At 42.2% G+C, this 21,949-nt stretch overlaps 2 protein-coding genes across 2 annotated transcripts; both read left to right on the top strand.

The window, feature by feature from the left end:
* The first annotated feature begins 273 nt into the window (after nucleotides 1-273).
* On the top strand, nucleotides 274-14,144 carry fam189a2 (family with sequence similarity 189 member A2). The gene is given in 12 exon segments (XM_084025663.1): nucleotides 274-770; nucleotides 4,257-4,313; nucleotides 6,061-6,171; nucleotides 7,276-7,395; nucleotides 7,493-7,600; nucleotides 8,390-8,523; nucleotides 8,624-8,759; nucleotides 9,920-9,983; nucleotides 11,071-11,289; nucleotides 12,474-12,802; nucleotides 13,394-13,479; nucleotides 13,481-14,144. Coding segments are annotated over 12 exon segments (1,872 nt in total). The 5' UTR covers nucleotides 274-488; the 3' UTR covers nucleotides 13,707-14,144.
* Nucleotides 14,145-15,581: 1,437 nt separating this feature from the next.
* sub1b (SUB1 regulator of transcription b) lies at nucleotides 15,582-19,127 on the top strand. The gene is made up of 5 exons (XM_084024388.1): nucleotides 15,582-15,643; nucleotides 16,552-16,621; nucleotides 17,211-17,330; nucleotides 17,733-17,841; nucleotides 18,586-19,127. The coding sequence occupies exons 2-5, from the start codon at nucleotides 16,553-16,555 to the stop codon at nucleotides 18,663-18,665; spliced, it is 378 nt and encodes a 125-aa protein (XP_083880514.1). The 5' UTR covers nucleotides 15,582-15,643; nucleotide 16,552; the 3' UTR covers nucleotides 18,666-19,127.
* Nucleotides 19,128-21,949: the final 2,822 nt, after the last annotated feature.

Genomic DNA, 21,949 nt, shown 5'->3' with positions numbered 1-21,949 from the left:
AATTTTCAAATGTTTCACAATGTGGGGGAGGGGTGTGGGGGTGCCCTGTCAGACTCGTGCCCTTTTGTCTGAGGTCGGACCGGGCAGCGATGACCCTCCACGCCTGGTAAACACATGTAAGCGTATGCGTTTAATACGCGTGCAACGCCATGCACGGCCCCGAAGTGTACATTTTTATATTTCCGGTTAGTATATGAAAGTACAATAATAGAAGACACCCGTCCTGTTTACATTCACACATGGCCGGCCCCTCCCCCCCGTCCTGACTTTACGCAACCTGCTGCCAAAAATATGTGAAAGTCAATCCGCAGCCCTGCAGCTCGGCAGCGTGTTATTTTAAACCGGACACCATGGCGGCAGCAGCAGCGGCACCGAGCTCCACCGGACCGGGCGAGGATCCACCCTTCTACCCGTGAAACCGACGCTCCCTGCGGAGGAAACGCGAACTAGACGGTTTTTCTTTGTTGTTTTCCCCGTCGAGACCCCCGATGTCGCTCCCGGTGGTGCTGCCGGGCTCCTGCTGTCCGGTTCTCGGGGCTTCGCAGCTCGCGGAGCCGTCGTACCGACAGCGACCCCGCGGCTTGTCCGCCTCTTCCCGGATCACCGGCGGCGGCGGGTCTCGGCTGCTGCTACCCGGGCGGCCGCTGCTCTCCCTCGGCTTGCTGCAGCTGTTGCTCGGCGGCTCCATGGTAGCGCTGTGCTTCGGAGCCCTGTCCCTCAGCAACTCGCCCCCCATCAGAAACTCCTGTCCCTTCTGGGCCGGATCCTCGGTGAGTCATGTGTGCATGTTTGGTGTTTTAGTCAACTTTCTCCCAGAAAGAGTTCAACACGTCAGTCACGTGATGCATCCATGTTTTAACGATATCAAAAACAGAAAAAAAAACATGTGACATGAAAAATTGTTACATGCTCTCTTTTGTGCGTTACTGTCCGACCCGATGGGAGTTGTAGTTTGTAAGGTTTGTCCCTCTTTCAAAGGTAAAGAGAGATTCACGTTACAGCTGCACATCCATCACAGTTTACACGCCTGCTTCAAATTTGACCCACTGTTGCTGTTTTTCCCTTTATTGTACACACTGTACACAGTAGTTTTTATCTGTGCAACTGGACATTTCCAGGTGCATCAACTTTCAGTTTTGCATCCATATAAAGAGATCTGGGTGATCTGGATGAACTCTTAGCAGGCTGATTTAATAGGTAGATTAATGCCCTGGCTTATGTAAAAAGAATAAAAACACTATGGACTATTAAATGTTTAATATACGGATTTTACTTTACTTAATTGCAGTTTGACATGTGCATTGCTAACAATCGAGGCTTCACTTAGAACTTGGTTTGACTCGTTCAAATGTCATTTTAAAGGGCGTCACTCACCTGAAACCTTCAAAGACTTGCAGTTTGACTTGCATGTTTGTTCTCATGAAGACTCGTGACCCATCTTGGACTTGAGACAAGGTCTAGACAGACTGTATTCAACGCAGCCGACGATGAATCGTTGTGCCGGATGTAATACGTATCTAAAGGATTAAAAGCCGCACTAGAACGACACTTATCCTTTTGCAACTCTCCCTCCTCACAAAACGCATCATTGCTTCCTTCACACTTTTATTTCTACACATAAAGCCAGAGAGGAATGCAAAGGGGGATGTGCATTACTTCAGCTTTCATGGATCCAGGATAGCATTTTCCTCTTGCTTCCAGTCTATATATAAACTCGGCTGAACGCATCCTGGAAACGTGGAGAGAAGGTGGCAAACAAAGTTAATTTCTGGAAACGCTGGACTGTCCCTCCAAGTGGTTTAACAGCAACAGTAGTTTAATAATATGGCATTAAATACAAATCAGTCTGTGGTAAATTGTGGCGTTGTTGTTCTGAAGTGTTGCTGGTAAAAATCCCACTGATGTGCCGCCGGCTCGTCTTCCTCTCACACAACATCTCATTCTGCTGCTCCTCCGGCCTTCGGAAGAGATTAAATTCCCTCAACCTCCTGCGGAGAATCCCGACTCTGCTCGTATTCTGTGTCTCCATCAAGCCAAAGCTATTTAAGGACAAAAGCCCATCCAGCTCTCCAGTCTTTGCTGCAGCATTCCTGTGTTTCACACCGTATAATGCTTTGTGTGAAATGGGTTAGGTGAGTGATATCGATGAATGAGGCCCAACATCTGTGAAATTAATCTATTTGTATTCTGTTATCTGTTGAAATGTAGTCAGATAGTAGAATGGATGTTGAGAGAGATATTTCTGTATTTCCAGCTTAGTGAAGTTGTTGAGGCGACTCGTATGGGTTCAGCTGAGGTCCCTGAGCAGGCTCACATAAGGAGACTGGAATGCTGCGATCGTGATATTTGATGTGCTTTCTTTGTCCGTCCAGAACGTCTGAATGGTGGTGAGAGGATCAGATCTTTCACCTATTTCCCGCCAACCTGGGACCGCTCATGGGAGGCTGCTGTCTGTTTATTAGATGTTTTTAAAGGCAGCGACTCGCAGAAAATAAACACAGCATAATAAGAATAAGGAGAAAAAAATAGGGCAGGCTCCCTTTAGATACAGTGTAAAGCGTTGGCATTATGTTTGTATCAGTCTGTACATTGTTTTTTAAGACAACAAATCCATCTTACACCTTCAACTTCCCAGCATTGTCTTTCACAATCTAAGACATTTAACAACAGAGACACAGCTTGACTCGGGCCCACCATCTGCTCAGCACATTTCCCATCATGCCTGCGTAGTCCCGAGAACTGGACTGAGTAGTTTTTGTGTTAACGTAACGTTTTTTTGGCCAGTGTGAGAGAGAGAGAAAGTCCAAAGTACAAGCTTTATTTGTGATACACGAAGACACGAAGACAACGCAATGTTATACATAACATGAATAAAAACAATAGTGTGCAATACAAGAAAAAGTATAAAAATATATTTAAAAAAAATTAACTTTTAGATCGTGCAGTGTCTTGATCAGTTTTATGTTGAGTTATGGAGGGGAACAGTGTGCAGCAAAGGGCTGCAGGTCGGACTGAACTCGGCGCCGCCAAGGCTGGGACCTGTTTCTGGCTTAAGCAGCCTTTTCTGCATCCACTGATGTAATTATGATGGTTTCTCTGAAAAACTAATGAGCTTGAATGTTGTTGGATGGGCGTCCGTCCTTGTATAGAAGCTGTTTGGTCTGGATGGACTCATTAAGCTCTGACTGATTCTAATCTGTTGGCTTTACTAATTATATTTAGGTCACAGTTAATCAGGCTAACAGGTCTGTAGATGGAGGGGAGTTTTTTTTCGGCTTTGGAGCAAAACTGAGTGATGGCTGACTCGTATGAACAGCATCAGCAGGTTATTATCTATGGTATACACGTCTCTTCTTGTAGTCCCCGTACTCGTATGTGTGTTTCTCGCAATTATTATTTATTTTTTTGCTGCCACTGCAGAAAATTCTTTGTTTTTGCAACTTCAGCATACAGGTTTGTGATATTTATTGCAAAACATTGATCGACACACCGCTCTGCTCGGTGGCGTAAAAACACCACAGACAGCTGATTGGTCAGATTCTCAGTAGTTGGTCACCAAAACTGCATGATGAATGGAAGTCCAATATTCACTCCGACACCAAGCCAGAAGGAGGACTGCCTCAGGCCAATTCATCTTTAAATCAGTGTCTGAAATTGCCTAATTCAGAGAGTATGCCAATCTGGAGCAGGCCGGTCGCTTGGAAGTTGTAAAGACGGTTCAACAGCAAAAGTGAACTGGAGTCATGAAGATGAAGATGAAGCCCCAACCCAGCTGCTGCACAGAGCACGCTTACAGAGTTTATTCACATTAAGCGCATTGTGCACCAATTGTCTGCTTACCGGTCACAGAACAACCGCATAGACTCCATCCAGAAATCTGGTTTCAAACTCCTTCTCCTCTGTCCTCATCCTCCACAACCCGTTTGCTTAATTTGACAAAGCAAATGACCAGATCATCCTCTTTAACGGGCTCCTCTCTCTCTCTCTCTCTGCTCTCGGACACTTTCCCACCTCTACTATGCCGATGATACGCCGCTATCTTGTCATCCCTACCCATCTGACTCCCATACATTGGCGCTTGGCCGACCAAACTCAACCTAAACTGTGCAGCACTGAAAACCCTGTGTTGTAGTGAACTGATTTTTGTCCAACATTTTGTAGATGTTTGCATTTTAATCTGTTTATTTATTTCTGTTTTGTGCTTGTTCACACAATGTTGCATCACATGACAATACTTTTTCTCCATGTGTCTCCAGGTCATTCTGTCGGGCATCGTAGGGCTCACAACATGGAGAAGACCCATGCTGTTACTGGTTAGTGTTATAGTTTCGGTTCCTTCTATAAAGCATTGATTGCGACGTTGTGTCGCTGTTAATTTAAAATCTGATCACCTTGGGTCGTCCAACCATGTTCCATGGAGAGCCAACAGTCTGCAGGTTTCCATCCAACACAACTTGAGATAGAGTTGGAGACATTATCAGCATAACTACTGAGGTGATCAGTTGAAATGAAAACCTGCCGACGGTTGGCTCTATGTGGAACATGACTGGGTCAGATGAAGACTGAGAAAAGATGGATATGGGAAAGAGTGTGCAAATGAGGCTTTCTTTCCGAATACCCCACAAACGGGAACAAGCAGAACACTAAACAAATGACAGTAAGGGGTTAACTGAGAAAGGGTTGCGACACATACTGTGCTGAGGCAAATACACTATGTAAAGAGCGAGCTAGTGAACAAACGTGTCTGATATTCTACCCCCAGGGAATATCAAGCTTCAAACACCTTATTTCCTGCATTCTGGTGCATTTTTGCACAGATTTTATTGTGTAAATGTCTTTTATTAATTTAATGGAAAACACTAAAGTGAGGCTCGAGGTGACAATTCAACATATACAAATGCAATGCTGTTAGACTCCCTGGCATTTTGTATTCTATCAACTTTCCTCATTTAATTTAATTGAATGTATTATTATCAATTATTTAAATGTACATGTGACACTTGGATCATTCTATTTAATTCATAAATCTATGAACTTTAATAGCTTATGTGTTTCAGATATATTTCTGTTCATGTTCAAAACTTTTCGAGAAAAAGTTGTAATTTTTTTGTTTTTGAAAAAAGCCCTAATATTATGTGAATAAAGTTGTACAGTAATTTGAGTAGAATTTAGTCATAATATTTTAAGAAAAAAAGAGACAATATTGTTAGGGTTGAGCCTATCGGTAGGTATATGTCCTGCCCGTCGCTACCAAATTCTACACCCTCGGCTGCTGCTGCTCTTTCCCTTTCGTGTGACAAATCCTTCACTGTAATATGATAAAATAATTAAGATGTTATAAGGAGGAGTGACGTGAGCAGCACACCTTATTTGATACATCACATGTTGAGAAATGATTACTGCAACTCGCTGTCAGACAGAAACAAACAAACAGTCAGGGACAGTTTAGCTTTCACTTTCATGAATTAGGCTCCACTCACTTTGATGTGAGGAACACTTATATTAAAATGGGGAATGTTTTCTGGTCCGGCCTGGACTGGATCAAGTGTTTTAGAAAAATACATTTTCATGTCTTGGGTATGAAATTAAGCAACAAAATCAATTCGTCTGTGTATAGAAGCACGTCAGTGGGTATTTTCCCTGATTAATGGGTCAAAAGCTGTTCTCCATTAACAAGTGTGTCATGTTCATGAGGCCGATTTGCAGCCGAGTAATACCAACTAACTAAACTAACTCATAATGCTTATACTCACTGAGTAACCTGTCAGTGTGTATAACTTCATGTTTACTCCTCTTGGTTCAGTGTGAACAGGAACCAAGAGAAGAATCATCCTCATCTAATGTCGTCTCACCTCTCTTCCTTCAGATACGGTCCATGTTTCATTGCAATGCACAGTAGATGTTTTCTCACCATCTCTCTCCATTCGTTGGCATTATGTTTATTAAATCTGTTTGAACAGAATATGTCCGCGGGTGTTCAAACCACAATAATCCATATCCCCTTTTCTTTTTCTTTTTTTTCTTTCATCCACCTCCCTCTCCCCATCCCTCCATCTCCAGGTCAATGTCTTTGTGCTGCTGTCTGTGGTGTGTGTGCTCCTTAACCTGGCTGGATTCATCCTGTGCTGCCAGGGAGCCCAGCTGGTTTCCACTATGACCAGCTGCCAACTGGTGAGGCCGTCACCTCTTTGTGTCTGTCAGGTTTCTGTCTCGTTATCCTGTTTTCTGTGTCACTTCTCCTCCTTCACGGTGTCTCTGCTTCTGCTCTTCATGTGGAGACTCAATAGGATCATACTTACTGATGTGATGAGTTGACTTCCTATCGTCCTGTAAAATGATTTCAACATTTGAAACACTCGGCTTTCTAAGAGAAACAAAGAGCAAAATGACTGTTCAGGATTGTATTAATGTTCGAATGGTAGTTTATGGCGAGAGCATATTGACCACTCACCATAAACTAAACCAACAGAGGCAGAGTAGGTGGCTCATACCTTTGCTACAGTCGGGAACACCGTAGTTGTATCTCCTCTTTATTTATTTCTATGAATATTTATTAATTCAAATCAATTTTCTTTCTGAAATGTTTGTTTGTTTGAACACACAGTGACCTCTATGTATGTTTGCAGTTTGTCACTGGGGGGTTAAGTACCTCTCCACTGGCAGGAAAGTTGATATCTTACCGGTCAGGCGGAAGGAAATGTGACGAGGCTCCTACATGCGACCTTTTGACCTCTACAGCTTGTTGTGTTGTCTTTCCTTCCTCCCTTTGCCAGACTTCCTCAACTGTTTCTTTCCTCTCACGCTTGTTTTTCACCAATTTTTTGTCCATCTGTTTTTTTCTGTGAGGGTGTTGAAGGTTTAAGAATAGACGGGGTCATGGAGTGTTTTTTGCTCTGCTCTAAAAATAGAGGGCTGCATGCGTTCGTGTACTTCTACTTTCATGCTGACGAAAACTCAGAGACTTTGTTAAAAAGAGCCTTCTCGTCACTTTCAGCACGATGTCTCATTCTATGTCATTGGAAATCTAGCTCCCCACTATGCATGCTGCTGGGTTGAGGAGATAATGGGGATATTTCAAGTTGGAAAAGCTCAGAAATACCACTCGGTTAATAGATTCTAGAAGGTATGGGAACCATTACTGGACGACTATAATGAATCTAACCTCACACCTGTAACCGATGATCTATTGTATCCAGCTAAAAGTTACATTTAAAGATTTAAATTATATCAAAATTGTGTGTATGTGTGTGTGTGTGTGTGTGTGTGTTCTTTCAGAGTGAGGCTGGAGATGTCTGTTACTGCTGCTCCCTCTCCCCCACCTCCAAGTGTCCTGAAGAGAAGCTGCTGGAGCTCCACCCAGCCCATTCCTGCTACACCATGAGGATCTTGCTCAAGGTACACCCCGTGAATATTGAGCCATTGGTCGGTTTTGAATGTGGACAGAAGTTCTGTCTGCTCTGGTTGAGCTGATCTGATCTCTTTTCTCTCCCAGAAAGTCTTGTTTGCTCTGTGTGCTCTGAACGCTCTGACCACGGCCGTGTGCCTGATGGCAGCGGCCCTGAGATACCTGCAGATCTTCACTGCGAGGACACCCTGCGTGGTATGACCTCACACACTGCAGTCTAATGCATTACCTGCATGGGGTCAGTGATGGGATATATCCAAACTAGGCCTGTCAGGGTATTACACATACTTATCACAATTACCGTGCCAAAATAATAGTTCTTAGATTATGATATGATATATCTTTTTGAAAAAATAACCCTCACATAACGAGAGAGCAGCGCTTTTGCGACTTGGCATCCAGAGCTGTCGTCGGGGTTCACCCCTCACAGCAGGATGTCAGATCGGAAATATTTAACATGTGTGTGTGTATTTATATATATATATATATATATATATATATATATATATATATATATATATATATACACATACATACACTACTATTGGATTACTTTTAAGTTACTCTCACCAAAATAACTGGAAATATGGATTTGGCATTCTAAATGTAGCTTATTACGCTCAGTAAGCTCATTACACATCCAGTGGAAGGTGATGTGGTATCTGATTGATAGGCTAGGCTTAAGGCTAAAACATAGAATATAATAGCCCCATTGATGGCCCACTAAACATACCTCATACCTTTTGGATAGTCTAGCAGGATAATATTAGCTCTACATCAACAGTGAAAGTGGTCTAACCTTCATATATTAACTGCTGTTGTGTAGTCTATTACTATTGTGTCTTTAAACATCAATAAATTCTTATAGTTATTTGAGGACTTATTTGCATTAATACTAATTTAACATACTAATGGGTATTAAATTCAACTCTATTTTGCCTTAAGTAATAGCGTGTGATGTCACATGTCCCTGCTCTGTGATAGGACGAGCTCAGGGCCACAGTAGAAGAAAGGGAGGATCCTGCTCAGGTCCCCGACCCGGATGAGTTTGTGGCCCCGGCCCCTCCTCCCTCCTACTTCTCCACCTTCTACTCGTACACACCACGTCTGGCTCGCCGGTAACAGCCACACAATGTTCTCTGCTGTTGATGTGTCACATTCGCTTGCTTGAACGCGGTTTCTCACTCTCGAGTTTGTTGTTGGACTGGTTTGTTTCAGGATCCTCGGGGACAGCGTGATTCCTCTCCCTCACATCTACGGGGCTCGGATCAAAGGGGTGGAGGTCTTCTGTCCGTTAGACCCACCGCCTCCGTATGAGGCCGTCGCTGGAAGCTCGGCCGATGCAGTCACACAGGTACGCTTCCGGGCACCTCAGGGCACCATGTATTGGGTCCCGGAGGTACTGCCATATGGTTAGATTCAATTCAAATTTATGAAGACTTCTTTTTTCTATCTAAACGTGCACATAAAGAAATGCACATTAATGCACATTTTGTGTACTTTTTGTAAAGTGTAATTGTCCGTTTACCACACAAATAACCTTGCAGAGATCAGGAAGGAACTTCTACAAATATTCCCCAGGATGCTGCAACTTCTGAGATGTAACATAACATGTATTTGAATTTGTTTACATCTACTACATTGTTTATGTTGTTGTTATTTATCTGCCTCTGAACGTCAATTATGAGCTTCAAACAATGAACACGAGTGTGTGGGAAATGATGGAGCGTCTGTTGTTGAATAGTTGCAGCTGAGATTTGAAATTGATTAATAGCATGTAGAATTTAGCTTTGCCTGAAAACATATTGCAATTTAAAGATGCATTGTATTTTTCTACATAAGAGAGCTTAATACAGAACACTATTCCAACCAAATGTGAGCCTGTGAGACTTAACGAAGGGCTACAGCACATGATAACCACAACATAAGAATAAACAGGGTTTAATGAAACCTTTCCTCCATTCACACCATGTCATAAATCTTTCTAAATTCTCAGGGGTCAAGGGCAGGGCCCTCGCAGGCCGGGGACCAGGACATGCACGCGCATGAATCCCAGTCACATGCACATACGCAGTTATTCTAGTTCTGGTGCACACAGCTATTCTAGTTCTACTCTGGGCCTGGCGCCACAAGGGGTCTTAGGGGGGCTTTAACGGGTCCTTATTAATGCTTAGCTTAGTAATGAAAGATGGAAGATATCGACAGACAGACAGACAGACAGACAGACAGACAGACAGACAGACAGACAGACAGACAGACAGACAGACAGACAGAACACGGTTTCTTAGCATGCTTACTTTTGAATGGTTATAAATGGAGCTTCTGGCTCTTGACCATGACTCTGCATAATAGACACACTGGAATATCATGTTGAGTAAACAAACAGCCTCGTCCAGGGTCAGCTTTTTAAATGTGCTGATGTTAACCGATTCTGGATGTGAAGTTATATTTCAACTATAGTTTTTGAACCAGGTCATATAACTAAACCAGCGTGATGACGCCTGTTTATTTCAGGAGACAGAGGTCGCTCTGACGGAGTTGACTATGAACCCGACTCCGCCGGGAGCCTCTGGTCAAGGTAGGACATGTTTCCACACACCGGACAGCAACTGCTGATCCTGACTCCCACTCTCATGGTTTCTTCTGATCCGGAGAATCCACCAGGACTCCTGTTCCTGTGGACCGAGTGCTCCTCCACCCCCTTACAGATGTAGGAGTACTTGGTCTGCTCTCCATACAGACAGGGAGACGCTGCTGCGGTTGATGTTGTTTCAGCCTTGGCTAGAATACTCTGTAAAGCAAAATGCATGCTTGCTTCCCTTGTCTGAATTTGGGGCCACCGATGATAAAGATGCTGTGTTAACAATCCAACCGGAAAATGTTCATTGCCCATCGAAAACCACCGTCTTTTCACTATTTATAGCCAAACCATTTGCTATAAATGACTTAATGATGGCCACTTACCAGTTATTAGGACATTTCTGGTTACGCGATAATTCACCTGCAATATAAAACTAGTATGTAGAATATTAAAGGCAGTCACATGCTTTTCAAAATCCAATTAAGTTTTCCTTGCAAGAATATTCACAAGATTAAAGTAAAGTTTGGCTGTGAACTTTAGTACATGTAAGAAGTAAACATTTATAGTCATAAAACTTTAGTAGGTTTTACGTCATGTTGGATGATGTACTGACTTGGCGTTTCGTCCCGTACTCCTCATATTCAGGATAGTGATACCTTCAGCTGCTTGTCGCAGCCATGTGATCGCCGTCACATTCGTCACATCTTTATAAAGCACTCTCCTTTATCTGTGTGCATCAGACACACTGGTAGTGTGTTTTGTATATAAGGGTATAAAGACCATGGTGGTCCCCCCCAGAAGGGGCAAGTTTGCCTCTCTATTTGTAGAAGCATTTATTTTTTAAGGCACACCCTTAAAGTGTAACTTCACCCCCTCCGGGTCTGAGCCTAAATCAGAGTCTGTGTGAAGAAAGCCTTGACTCAGTGTTGACAGATATGACCGTAGCTTGGCTACTGATCTATATATAAGGCACTAAATTTGATCAAAATCCCCAAATAAGTTAGTCTGTGTTCTCTGATTTAATGTCAGAAATGCCTTTTGTTCCTCATATCACGTGTCTCCATCTGTCTGTTATCGATCTTAGCCACGAGTCCACAAACGGTGTCTGCATCACCGGGTGTCCTTCCACAAGCCAAGCCCCAGCTCCAGCCTCCTTCACCTCCTCCTCCTCCTCCTCCTGCTCCTCCACCTGCTCAGCAGCAGCAGCAGCAGCAACCCCCCTCTCCAGCGCTGACCCTTCGGAGGAAAGCGAGGATCCAGCGCTCCAACAGCGACCCCGTGTTGATGGACCTCTTTGCAAAAGGTTGGCTTTTGATTTGCACATCTGGAACCTTGTAATCTTTGGAAGTTGGTACGCCAGGAGGTGCGAGATGATTGGTGACACACACACAACTTGTAGTGGACTAGTAGAGGATGTTAACGCCATCCAACCACTTTAAAATCCACAAGAGGGCCGCTCAGTAGACTATAGCTGGTAGTCCATTGATCTATGGGTTAGGCTTGGGCCGGTTTAAACATTTTCAAACCAGTTTGATACTAAACCAAAGACCGGACCGAACCGGTTATACCGACCTTTCCCTCTAGGCGTCGCACTTGCCGACCGATAGCAGACCCTCCCGAGTGATACATTCGTTTTGTAACACAGAAGATTGCGCCATAATCACGAGTCAAAAATATGCCGTGATCGTACAGTTTATAAATAACTTTGCTTTGCGGCGTAAGGTCGCAAAGGTGTCTCTGTTTACAAAGCATTCCGGCTTTGCAGAATGAGATAGAGACGGATACGGCGCCGCAGGTAAAGTTGCTGTGAATCATATACGTGTTGCTGATACGGCGGCCTCATACGAGTGACTTACGGCTTTTTATCTTCTTTGGATCTACGTTCTCATTTCGTTAAATGCTCCGGTGGCGAGTCGCCTAGTAACATGTACGTCCTCTAAACGTCGATCTAAACAAACACGCATCTCCCACCTCAACTGAAATGTGATCTCTGTAATGCCGGCCTCGGCTGGCTCGGCAGAACCTGTGATAAGGACAAATGCCGGTTCAATTGGTTTGCATAAATAAAACCGGTTTAGCCCCGTACACCGAACCGAACCGGTGAAACCGGAAATCGGCCATTGGGTTTATGGATTTACTGGATATGGAAAAACTCCATGGCTGTTGTTTAGCTTTTAAATTATCTTGATGTTGGTTAGCAAGTGCTGACTAAAAATAAAGACATAATGATGAAAACTACTTTAAAAAAATGTCTTTTAATAAACTTTCAATAGTGGATAGTGTGTGTAATTGCACCAATCAGATCATACTGTCGGTGTCCTGCTGTAAGAGCAGTTTTTCATACAGTATAAATACACACAGACTTGTGATTAAAAACACCTAAAGCACTGTTTGCACATGATAATATGTTGGATACACCTGTACATGGATAACTGGAGAATGTTGGAGAACGTGAACCATCTTCTTCCCCTCTGCCGTCTGTTGTAGTGCTGAACAGCAGCGACCTTCCCCTCGCTCCGTCTCCTCAGACTACGGATTCCTCCACCCAGACCTCCCAGCCCACGCTGGCTGCCTGCGCCCCGGTCACACTACGACGGGGCAACAGCCGGACACCCCGTCGGCCCCGGCCCTCCTCCATGGTGGACTACCAGAGCTACCGACACACACAGCAGCTGGTCAGGAAAATCCTGGAGCAGCCGGCGGCCCAGGGTCTGGCCCCCGAGGTCCAGGAGCTGGTGGACAGCATACGAACTGTCCTGCAGTCGGATCAGGAGCACATGGAGGAGGCTGTACGCTGTGCCAATTACATAGAACAGGTAGGAGCCCTTACAGGGACATTTATCATTATACAAACAACTGATACAAAAATCAGTGTTGGGAAGTTTAACCTTTTGGGAATGGGTGATGTAGAAATATGCTTTGTAATAATCTAAAAGGATTTGTTTTCATGTTCATCATAGTCAACAGATCCCATGAAAAGACCAAAGCTAACAGTATATTTCCATCGTTTTCTACTGATGACATCAATCTTTAAATAAACTGCACAATAGATACTGTCATTGTAAAAAAAAAAAGGCTCAATAAGTTCCTTGTAATAGGTGGTCAACATAGTTTTATCAGACGTTGCACGGGTTTGAGGAAATAGTGCATTTGTTGGGAACTATTTTCAACTATACAACAAGTTATTCTTGTACTGGGGCCTTTAATGGTTATTTCAAGACTGCTTGATGGGGGGGGGGGAAAGACACACGGACATGTGATTGTTCACAAAATACACTTTAAATGGTAAGGATCAAAACACCAAACCAGTTATAAAAGATATGAAATACTCACTGTATTGTGTTGACATTATTACGCCTTCCCTCATTGATATAAATAGTATATATCTGTTTCCTGTTGGCTTTCAGGTGTTCACTGACTCAGAGATGGGTGCCAGGCCACCTAAACCCCCCCAGCAGCCTGCAGGCAGTCACTCCCAGACTTTCCCTCGCCCCCCCCAGGAGGAGACCCGGTCTGCTGCACCTTCAGAGCTGCGGTGACCTCAGCTCCTTCACCTGTGCTGCTGTCGAGTCTCTGGAACATCGTGCAAACCGCAGAAGAGTGGGGTTGAGGTTGGACTCTAGAGGGGGTTCAGGGACCGGGTCAAGGACAGGGTCACGCCTGGAACATCCTGGACGCCCTCACAGTCTGATTGGAGTCTTTAGAGAGACTGTGCTTTGAGGGACATCCAAGTGTATTAAGAAATATTGAATGGCAACACAACTGGATGCTACCTTATCTGTTGCTAGAGAAAACTATTGTAATCTAACCACTGGTGTGTGTGTGTGTGTGATGTGTGTGTGTGATGTGTGTGTGCGATGTGTGTGTGTGTGATGTGTGTGTGATGTGTGTGTGTGTGTGTGTGTGTGTGTGTGTGCGATGTGTGTGTGTGTGATGTGTGCAGATAAGTTTGTATGAGTTTGTTTAGTTTTTTTACTGTTTTGCTCTGCTATTACTGTTTTATTGACAATTTATTTGAGAGATGTGAAAAATGTGAGCACCTTGTATTGAAACATCGTACCCAGCATTCAAAGTTTTGTATGCATTGATATTTCAACTTTGTAACAAGTTTGCATTTGTTCCAACTGTCAACTCAATACAAGAAATACATGACAGCAATTCCTTTATCCTGATGTTATTTAATGCTCAGATGCATTCCTGCCCTTCTAAACCTCATTACCTGCCCCCATTCCTGTTCATCTGTCCACGTCATTACTGGCATGTTGGAGGTACACATGTTTGGTGAAGGCTGCCATGTTTATTTTGGCGATGGATGACTGTCCTTAGGTCTAAGTCTGAGGGTCTACAACCGTTACTCATGGTGCATTCTTTCTGGATTGGGACCTGTGAAGTTTCTGGCACAGTGGGATTATGCAGCGGCTCCACTCTGCTTGATCTGGCAATAGTCAGGTACGCTGAAGGCTTCTGCACAGTCGGAGCTAACCGATGAAACACACTTAGGGTTCAATCATAGCAAATTTCATTGCCCAATCCAATGGCTCACTCCACAGTCTATCGGGGCTGCAATAGAGACATACAACTAGTCAAGCTAAAAAATAAATCAGAAAAGTAAAACTTAATATAAGTTAGCACTAAGTGGTTGATTAAAAAATGTGTTAAAATGTATTGTGTCATAATTTCCAACATCCTTTGTAAACTCTCATTTATCCAGGTATCAATGAGAGACTGTCTACCATACCCATCTAGCCTCCAGTGTTGTTGTGGTTCCATGGTGTAATGGCTAGCACTTTGGACTTTGAATCCAGTAATTCAAGTTCAACTCTTGGTGGAACCTTTATGACATGTTAGCTTCAACCTCCCTGTGTGTTTTTTGATGTGGAATAGCAGTGGAAAAGCTCTTTCATTATGCAGATGTACTGCAGTATGTTGATGGCGCTCTGCAGTTTTAGCTACCAATGAGACCTGAATAAATCCTGTAGACCTTCAGATCTTCCAATGTTATAGAGATTGAATGCACAGCAAAATATAGGCAGGTATATCGATTCTTGAAATATGACTTTATTCTCATTAAATCAAAAAAAATATGTAATTTAATATATATGTATTATTAAAATTATTTTTCTTGAAACATGACTTAATTCTTAAAATCTCAGAGAACACAGATAATGTGGAAAATTAGTTCAAATGGGTTTTGAATGTGCAGAAAGTGTTGCACGTGAGTAGAAATCTTACTGAAACACATATGAACTATTAAAGTCCACGGGGTTAATAAATTCATCAAAATCAATTAATGTGTTGTAGGTGTCGCGTGCATATTTAAAGAGGTTACTTCCCAAAGCAAAAGACACGAAAGAGGACAGAAAAATAAGTTGTGCCCATGTGTGTTGTCTCAGTAGAAATAACATGAAAAAAAATATATTTGAAAGCAATAGAGTTCCTGAGAGGCTTGTTGCATTATGTTCCATTGTATTTATATACATTGAATTATCATCTGGAGTCTGCATTTTGCCATTACAGAAGACATTTCCAATATAGGCCTGTTGATAAAACATTTTAGAAAATGATTTTTTTGGACAGGCATAGGCAGCCATCGTGCCGGAACGTCAGTCAGACTTCCGCTTCCTGTCAAGCTATCCGCTCAACTACATCACAATCATGTAAGCATTAACAGTTTTGCACGTGCGACTACGTACTTTGCGACGATGTTTGGTATAACAGAGGAGCCCGTTGGTGTTTTACTGCATATCCACTGTTAGTCCACCGGCCAAAGAGAGTAAAGTTAATTTGGCTACACGACGTGATGGGCTGCGTGAAGCTCTGCTAGCCGTTAGCTAGCTAGATGCTATCTTGCTGGCTAGCTAACGTCCATTCATGTATCTACGGGAGCACAGACTTGTTACGTGAAAGACTTAACGAACGGCTAACGTTAGATGAGATGTGATGCAGGTTGAAGTTACACGTAGAAATGTCGGCGAAATAGCAGCTAGAATCTAAAAAGCCTTTATACCCTAAATAAGCTAGTTGACGTAACGCCACAGATAATTAATTACCGGTACACGGGTCATCTAGCGTCACTTCCCCACAATCCTCAGACTCCTCTAACCGTCTCGGTGGAAGAATAGTGCGCCGATAAAACATATTTAACCTATTCTCTTCATTGGCTTGGCTTGCAGTTGTTAATGACAAATATTAGATGTTGTTTTTCTGTCAAACGGATTCATTCTGTTATATTTGCGACCAACCACGTTAACGTCACAGCCAGATCCCGCGAGATCACTAAGCGTTTTATTTCTGTAACGTCATCTTACAGTTGTTTTTTCCTGTCCGATTTTAATTATTGTGCATTTTCAATGTAGTTATTTATACTAGCCAGGCTCTCTGTCTGAAATTTTAATCACTCTATTTATACATGTAATAATACATACATAAAATGTGATTTGATTTGCCACAAGAGTGCTATTACCTTTTTTTAGCGGTAACCTGACCATGTATATGTCACTGTAAATTATCTTTTTAATGTTTTGTACTGACATTGAGGTCTGATATTTGATCCCTGTCTCAGCAGAATGCCAAAATCAAAGGAAGTGCTGTCTTCCAGTTCTGGAAGTGACTCCGACAGTGAAGTGGAGACCAAGGTTTGTGCTATAATAATAAACTTCTGATCAATTTATTTTTTCCATGTACTTTTGACTATGTGTGACCGTTAAAAATGAAGCACTGAAAGTGTATTTTGAGATAGCCATGTTTGGCAGCAGACACTTTGCTCACTTCGAGGCTAGATGGCAGTGTCGCAGTCAAGACCACTAAACCAAGACCAAGTCAAGACCAAGATCAGAGTGTATTGAGATCAAGACCAGACCAGACCATTGCAAGTTCCACACAGTGTGATACACTTAGATAGATAGATAGATAGATAGATAGATAGATAGATAGATAGATAGATAGATAGATAATGTGGCACAAAAACTTGACATGGGTCTAAATAATAAATTGTATAAAATCTTTGCCTTAGTACCCTGAGGCACAAGTGCTCCCTTTCACAGCTATTCTAATTAAAATTTCCAAATCTGATGATACTAATTTCTGCTTTACTATTCTACTCGATTTATACAAGTTAGTCCTGGAGTATAAAACACACACATTTACAATCTATGATGAGGACAGTGTATAGGACAAGAATAAAAAAAAATACATATACAATATATATTTGTCAACTTTTTCTAGGCAAAGAGAAAGAAGTCAAGTGTCCCAGAGAAACCAGCCAAGAAACCAAAGAGCGGAGAGAGTTCCAAGCCGGGTGGTTCATCCAAGGGCAACAGCAGTGACGATGACAACATGTTCCAGGTGGGTGTTACAGGTGTAATGTAGTTAAAAGTGTCCAGATATTCACATTGCATTGATTATATATCAATAATCATATTTTACATGTAGGTGATAGATATGAGTGTATATGATTCTAATTAATTAAGTTTAATAATGTAAATCGACTAAAAGATCAAATTTTGTTTTAATTCAAGATTTAATTCTCTATTAAACACGCTTTTCTTATATGAACAGTACAATTTTTGCTCAGGCTATTGTATTTTACCATTGCAAATAATATATTAGGTTAAAACCTTCAATATTCTACCTTCCGTGTGAACAGAGGTATTGTTAAATACTTTTGGATGATTTTGTCTTTTAAATGTACAAAAGAAAAATGTTGTGGGAAGGAGTCCGGTTGACAATTGGTTTTGCTTCTTACAGATTGGAAAGATGAGATACGTCACTGTCAGGGAGTTCAAAGGAAAATGCCTGATCGACGTCAGAGAGTACTGGATGAACCCAGATGGGGAGATGAAGCCGGGAAAAAAAGGTAATCAAATCTGTAAATATCAATACGTTTCTGTGATCTACATACGGTACATATATGTGGTTTGCAGTTAGGGCTGGGTTTAGTTAAAAAAAAAAAAAAAATCACGATGCCAATAGCAGTACCCTTAATTTACTTAAAGTCCTTAATTTGATTTGTCGTGTATGGAAGCTGTTTGTTAGGGATGGGGGCGGGGAGTGATATTTTTCATATAACCAAATATTTCTCCGTTCTCGGCCGGGGTGGATGGTATTGTGGGGCGACGCATGTCTTTCAGTTGAATTACAGGCTTTAAGTTTTAAGAATGAATTAAACTATTCAGGTAATTCTCGGGTCAGGCCTGGTGGACTGTAACACAGATGGTTCAGTTTGTTTGTCAGTTTGGTGCTTGATGTAAAACCTCTGACTGGTTTTGATGAAAGCATTGCTCAGGCTTTCTGCTTGACTGACAAACACGATTTGCTGTGCTAAAAATGATTGAAGTGAGATGAGCCAATTGAAAACTTAATCCTATTTAATAACCGATAAAAAGGGACTAAATCGCAATATGAGTAATACTGAGCATATCGCAATGATGCAGTTGACACAGAAGCATAACGTCCACCCTCATGTCGATGCAGGTATCATTTAACAGGAGAAGTTTTCGTACTGCTAGTGGGTACTTTAAAGGTATCAAGTACTGATCCCCAGCCCTATCTGCAGTTGTGGTGAAGGACACAGTTTGAACTTCTTTCTCGTTTCTTGTAGGCATCGCCCTGAACCCTGAACAATGGAACCAACTGAAGGACCAGATTTCAGACATCGATGACGCCATTAAGAGAATATAAGCATTCCCTTTAATGATATCTGTTGAACTACTTACGTTAAATTAGCTAATGGGTTTTGTAAAATGTCTTGGATTGTTTTCTAATGCACTTGTTTAGTTTGTAGTTGTATAGTTCTAGTGTTGTCTGCATAATCTGGTTTTCTGTGTGAAACTTGTTTTTTGAGTTGTTAAAGTAAAGGTGTGGGTGGTGGATTATTACTGTTGGCGGGTAGAGCATCAATACAGTGATGTTTTTGTATTGAATAATAAAAACAAGGCACTAGCTTGATATTGTTGTACAAGTGTATGTTCAATTTGACGATCATGTACATTTTTTTGTTTAATCTGAAACCTTTGTAATAGCACCCGACATCAGTGCTGTTCATTTTCTGAGAGCCGACTCCACTCTGTCACGTTGTACCTGCAAGTGATAAATGACGAACTACGAAATAGGTTTTGACAATAAATGATGCTATTAAAATAATTGGCAACTTACATTATTGAAATAATTGTATTAGACTAGTATCACCATATAAACGAGCTCCTTCAGTCACACAGCTGTTTATGAGCTTGGAAAGGTCTGTAATTCCATGTAGCACCTCCAGGTGGCAGCATAGAGCCGAAATGGGGATGTCTTCCACTGAGGGGGAAGTCCAATTATTTTCTGGGCTGTGTTTATGACTGCAGAGCTCTTTCGTCTGATGCTGAACAGTTGGCATACCATAATTTAAATTGAATACAGTATGTCAATGCACTATAAATTAGTGGTAGAAGCGCACGAGCAGCTTCGCAGATTTCATTGGATAAGTGTCCTTTGAAAATAAAGGTGCTGTTTTTACCAGAGCAGTAGTCAAGTGTAAAGTACTTTGGGCACATGTGTTGTTAATAAACAACATGAAAATGCACTGAAAAACACACCACCACCCCGCCATTTGGTGATTTTACAGTTAAGTGACGTTGAAAATGTACTTAGTTATGCAGATCTGGGCTGAGTGTCAGCATTCGTGCTTTGGGTGTCATTTTAGTGTGCCAGCAATTGGAAAGACATACTGTTAACGGTTCTCAGCAGCTCTAATTGTTCTGTTTCTCTTATTCAATACAGTCGTAACATGGTTAAAGTTGATTTAGTATTTTTCACAGAACTAATGTCCCCATAGCACCTTATGTTGACTATGCACTTTGGTCGAAAGTATACTAGGAAAGACGTTTCCATCAATTAAACATACTTTGGAAGTCAATTACAAATTTGAGCTAAACCTTTTCCAATTGTGACCATTCCATGTTCATGCATTGCATTGTGGTTAAAACACCATACTTAATGTCAACTTGTAACTTCTTGTTTTTTCAAGCCATAGGTAGTACTGTATATCAGTTTCAGCCAGGGAGGAAGGGAGGTAGAACAAATACTGTTGCTGTGAAACTATTACAAGCTTCTTTCCAGCAGTTTATGATAACAGAATTCTAGAGAGACATTCCAGCAGTAAATCAAGCCGAATCTGTTGTTGTGCACCAGCAGCATCACGCTGCCCGTGCATTTACTTGTAAGTTTGCATCCAGACAAACCGTTGTGGTATTGTCAGTAAACCTTTTCTTGGGAGGGCCCTTTTCCCGCTCCATGAGGGGGTCCCGACTCGAGGTAAAGTTCACATCATCTTGATGCCCGCTCAGAAGAAAAGGGTGACGGTAACTGTTTGAACAGAATTTACTGTTTACTGGTGGCCTGTCAGGCGAGGAAGAGGGGAGAGGAGCCCTTGTTGACAGTTCCCAGGCACTTTTCTACTGTGTGGTCATGTTTCCAACGAGGAGCGATACCGAACAAAGACGGGCTGAAAAACACGCTCTTCAAACATTTCATCTCCTTGTTGACTCGTGCATGCCTGCACGGTTCGCTCTTTGCTCTTCTGGCACGGATGGAAGCCGCGGCTCCACAATCAAAAACAATGATGCTGCTCGTTCTGGCTGCAGAGATTGTGGATTGCCTTGGAATAATATCAACTTCCATGTCACTTGAGTGTATAGTTTATGAACACTTGGCACAGACGAAGTCAGTAATAACGGAGACCATGCAAGGCATATTGCTTTTTCTCAGTCTGGGTTCGCTTTGGAAGCCTTTTGCACAAACTTGTGATTTATTACATCAATATTTTTTTCCCCAGATTCTTCTTGCAGTGATGTTTAGACAACAGAGGGCAGCATAAACCAGCTAACTGTACAGTTCTACACCACCCATGCTACAGCATGTGCATATGAAGTGGCGGGACTGTTTTTACATTAATTTATTGCATACTATTGTGGAAACTAATTTTGACATCATAGTGGGCCACCTACACCTTAACAGAGGACAGGGATCCAGAGAGCAGTGGCAGACTCAGGCGGGCTGAGAGGCCGAGGTGAAAAATATCAATGCACCAGCATGCAGAAAGTCTCCTAGCATCTAGGGCAGCTCCCCCCCTCCTCCTCCGCTGGTCCTCGGTGTCCATAATACCTATTATTCTAAAGTTTGAGTAGGAGTAAAAATGATAGCACCTTTTTTTCCTGTTTAGCAGCCACATCCTCTCTACATTTCCTGCATCATGGTCTCAATCTTTCAGCTTTTTACGCTTTTTATTCTCCATCAATGGTTGCAAGTCTGCCATCAGGAAACCGGCCTGAACTGGTCCAGCACTGCATGCACGCAGCACACTCTCGCAACACAGCTCTGCATGTGTCCATAGCAACCCTGAAGGCCCTGAGACGTTGGTCATCAGCTGCACGTGTCTATTTCAGCAGGGATCAAAAATCCTGTTTATGCAGAGACAAACGACCTTTCTGGCTATTCTACATCTGAAAAGAAGAGCCTGCAAAGTATAATACTGGTCGACACGTTACCTGAAGCAACATGTTTAATAATGATTTCAGCTCACCGCCTGTAACAGCTGTTTTCTCATGAGCTGTTATTTTCTAAACACACTTCTGACAGGATGTCACACCTTGCAGGTGTCCAAATGAGAAAAGTTGATATAATTACATATGTAACCTATTTCCACGCATCTTCTTTGCTTGCACTCGTCAATGCAGTTAAAAGCCCTGTGAGTTCCATGCTTCCTCCATAGATACCTACTCTATCTGCAACAGTTCCTTCATGGTCCAGTTTTATTTCCATTTTCTCGTATAAATACAGGAAATGGCTCAGACTGTCCCAGAAATGTGTTTATTTATAAAAAAAAAAGGCTATATTTATTCATGACTGTGTTTTCTTGTTACACTTATGATTCACTTATGTAATACTCAACACGTGTAATGCATCTATTACAAATTTGTATACCT

This window comes from Eutrigla gurnardus, assembly GCF_963514095.1.
Source record: "Eutrigla gurnardus genome assembly, chromosome: 13".
Taxonomy (NCBI): Eukaryota; Metazoa; Chordata; class Actinopteri; order Perciformes; family Triglidae; genus Eutrigla; species Eutrigla gurnardus.
The sequence above is the reverse complement of the archived record's forward strand: the minus strand, read 5'-3'. Positions and strand labels throughout refer to the sequence as shown.

What these genes read in the sequence shown, in the direction of transcription:
- sub1b (XM_084024388.1), top strand. Translation starts at nt 16,553, where the DNA reads ATGCCAAAATCAAAGGAAGTGCTGTCTTCCAGTTCTGGAAGTGACTCC. An exon ending in ACAGTGAAGTGGAGACCAAG is followed by an intron (nt 16,622 to 17,210) that starts GTTTGTGCTATA and finishes AACTTTTTCTAG; the next exon opens with GCAAAGAGAAAGAAGTCAAG. An exon ending in GATGAAGCCGGGAAAAAAAG is followed by an intron (nt 17,842 to 18,585) that starts GTAATCAAATCT and finishes CGTTTCTTGTAG; the next exon opens with GCATCGCCCTGAACCCTGAA.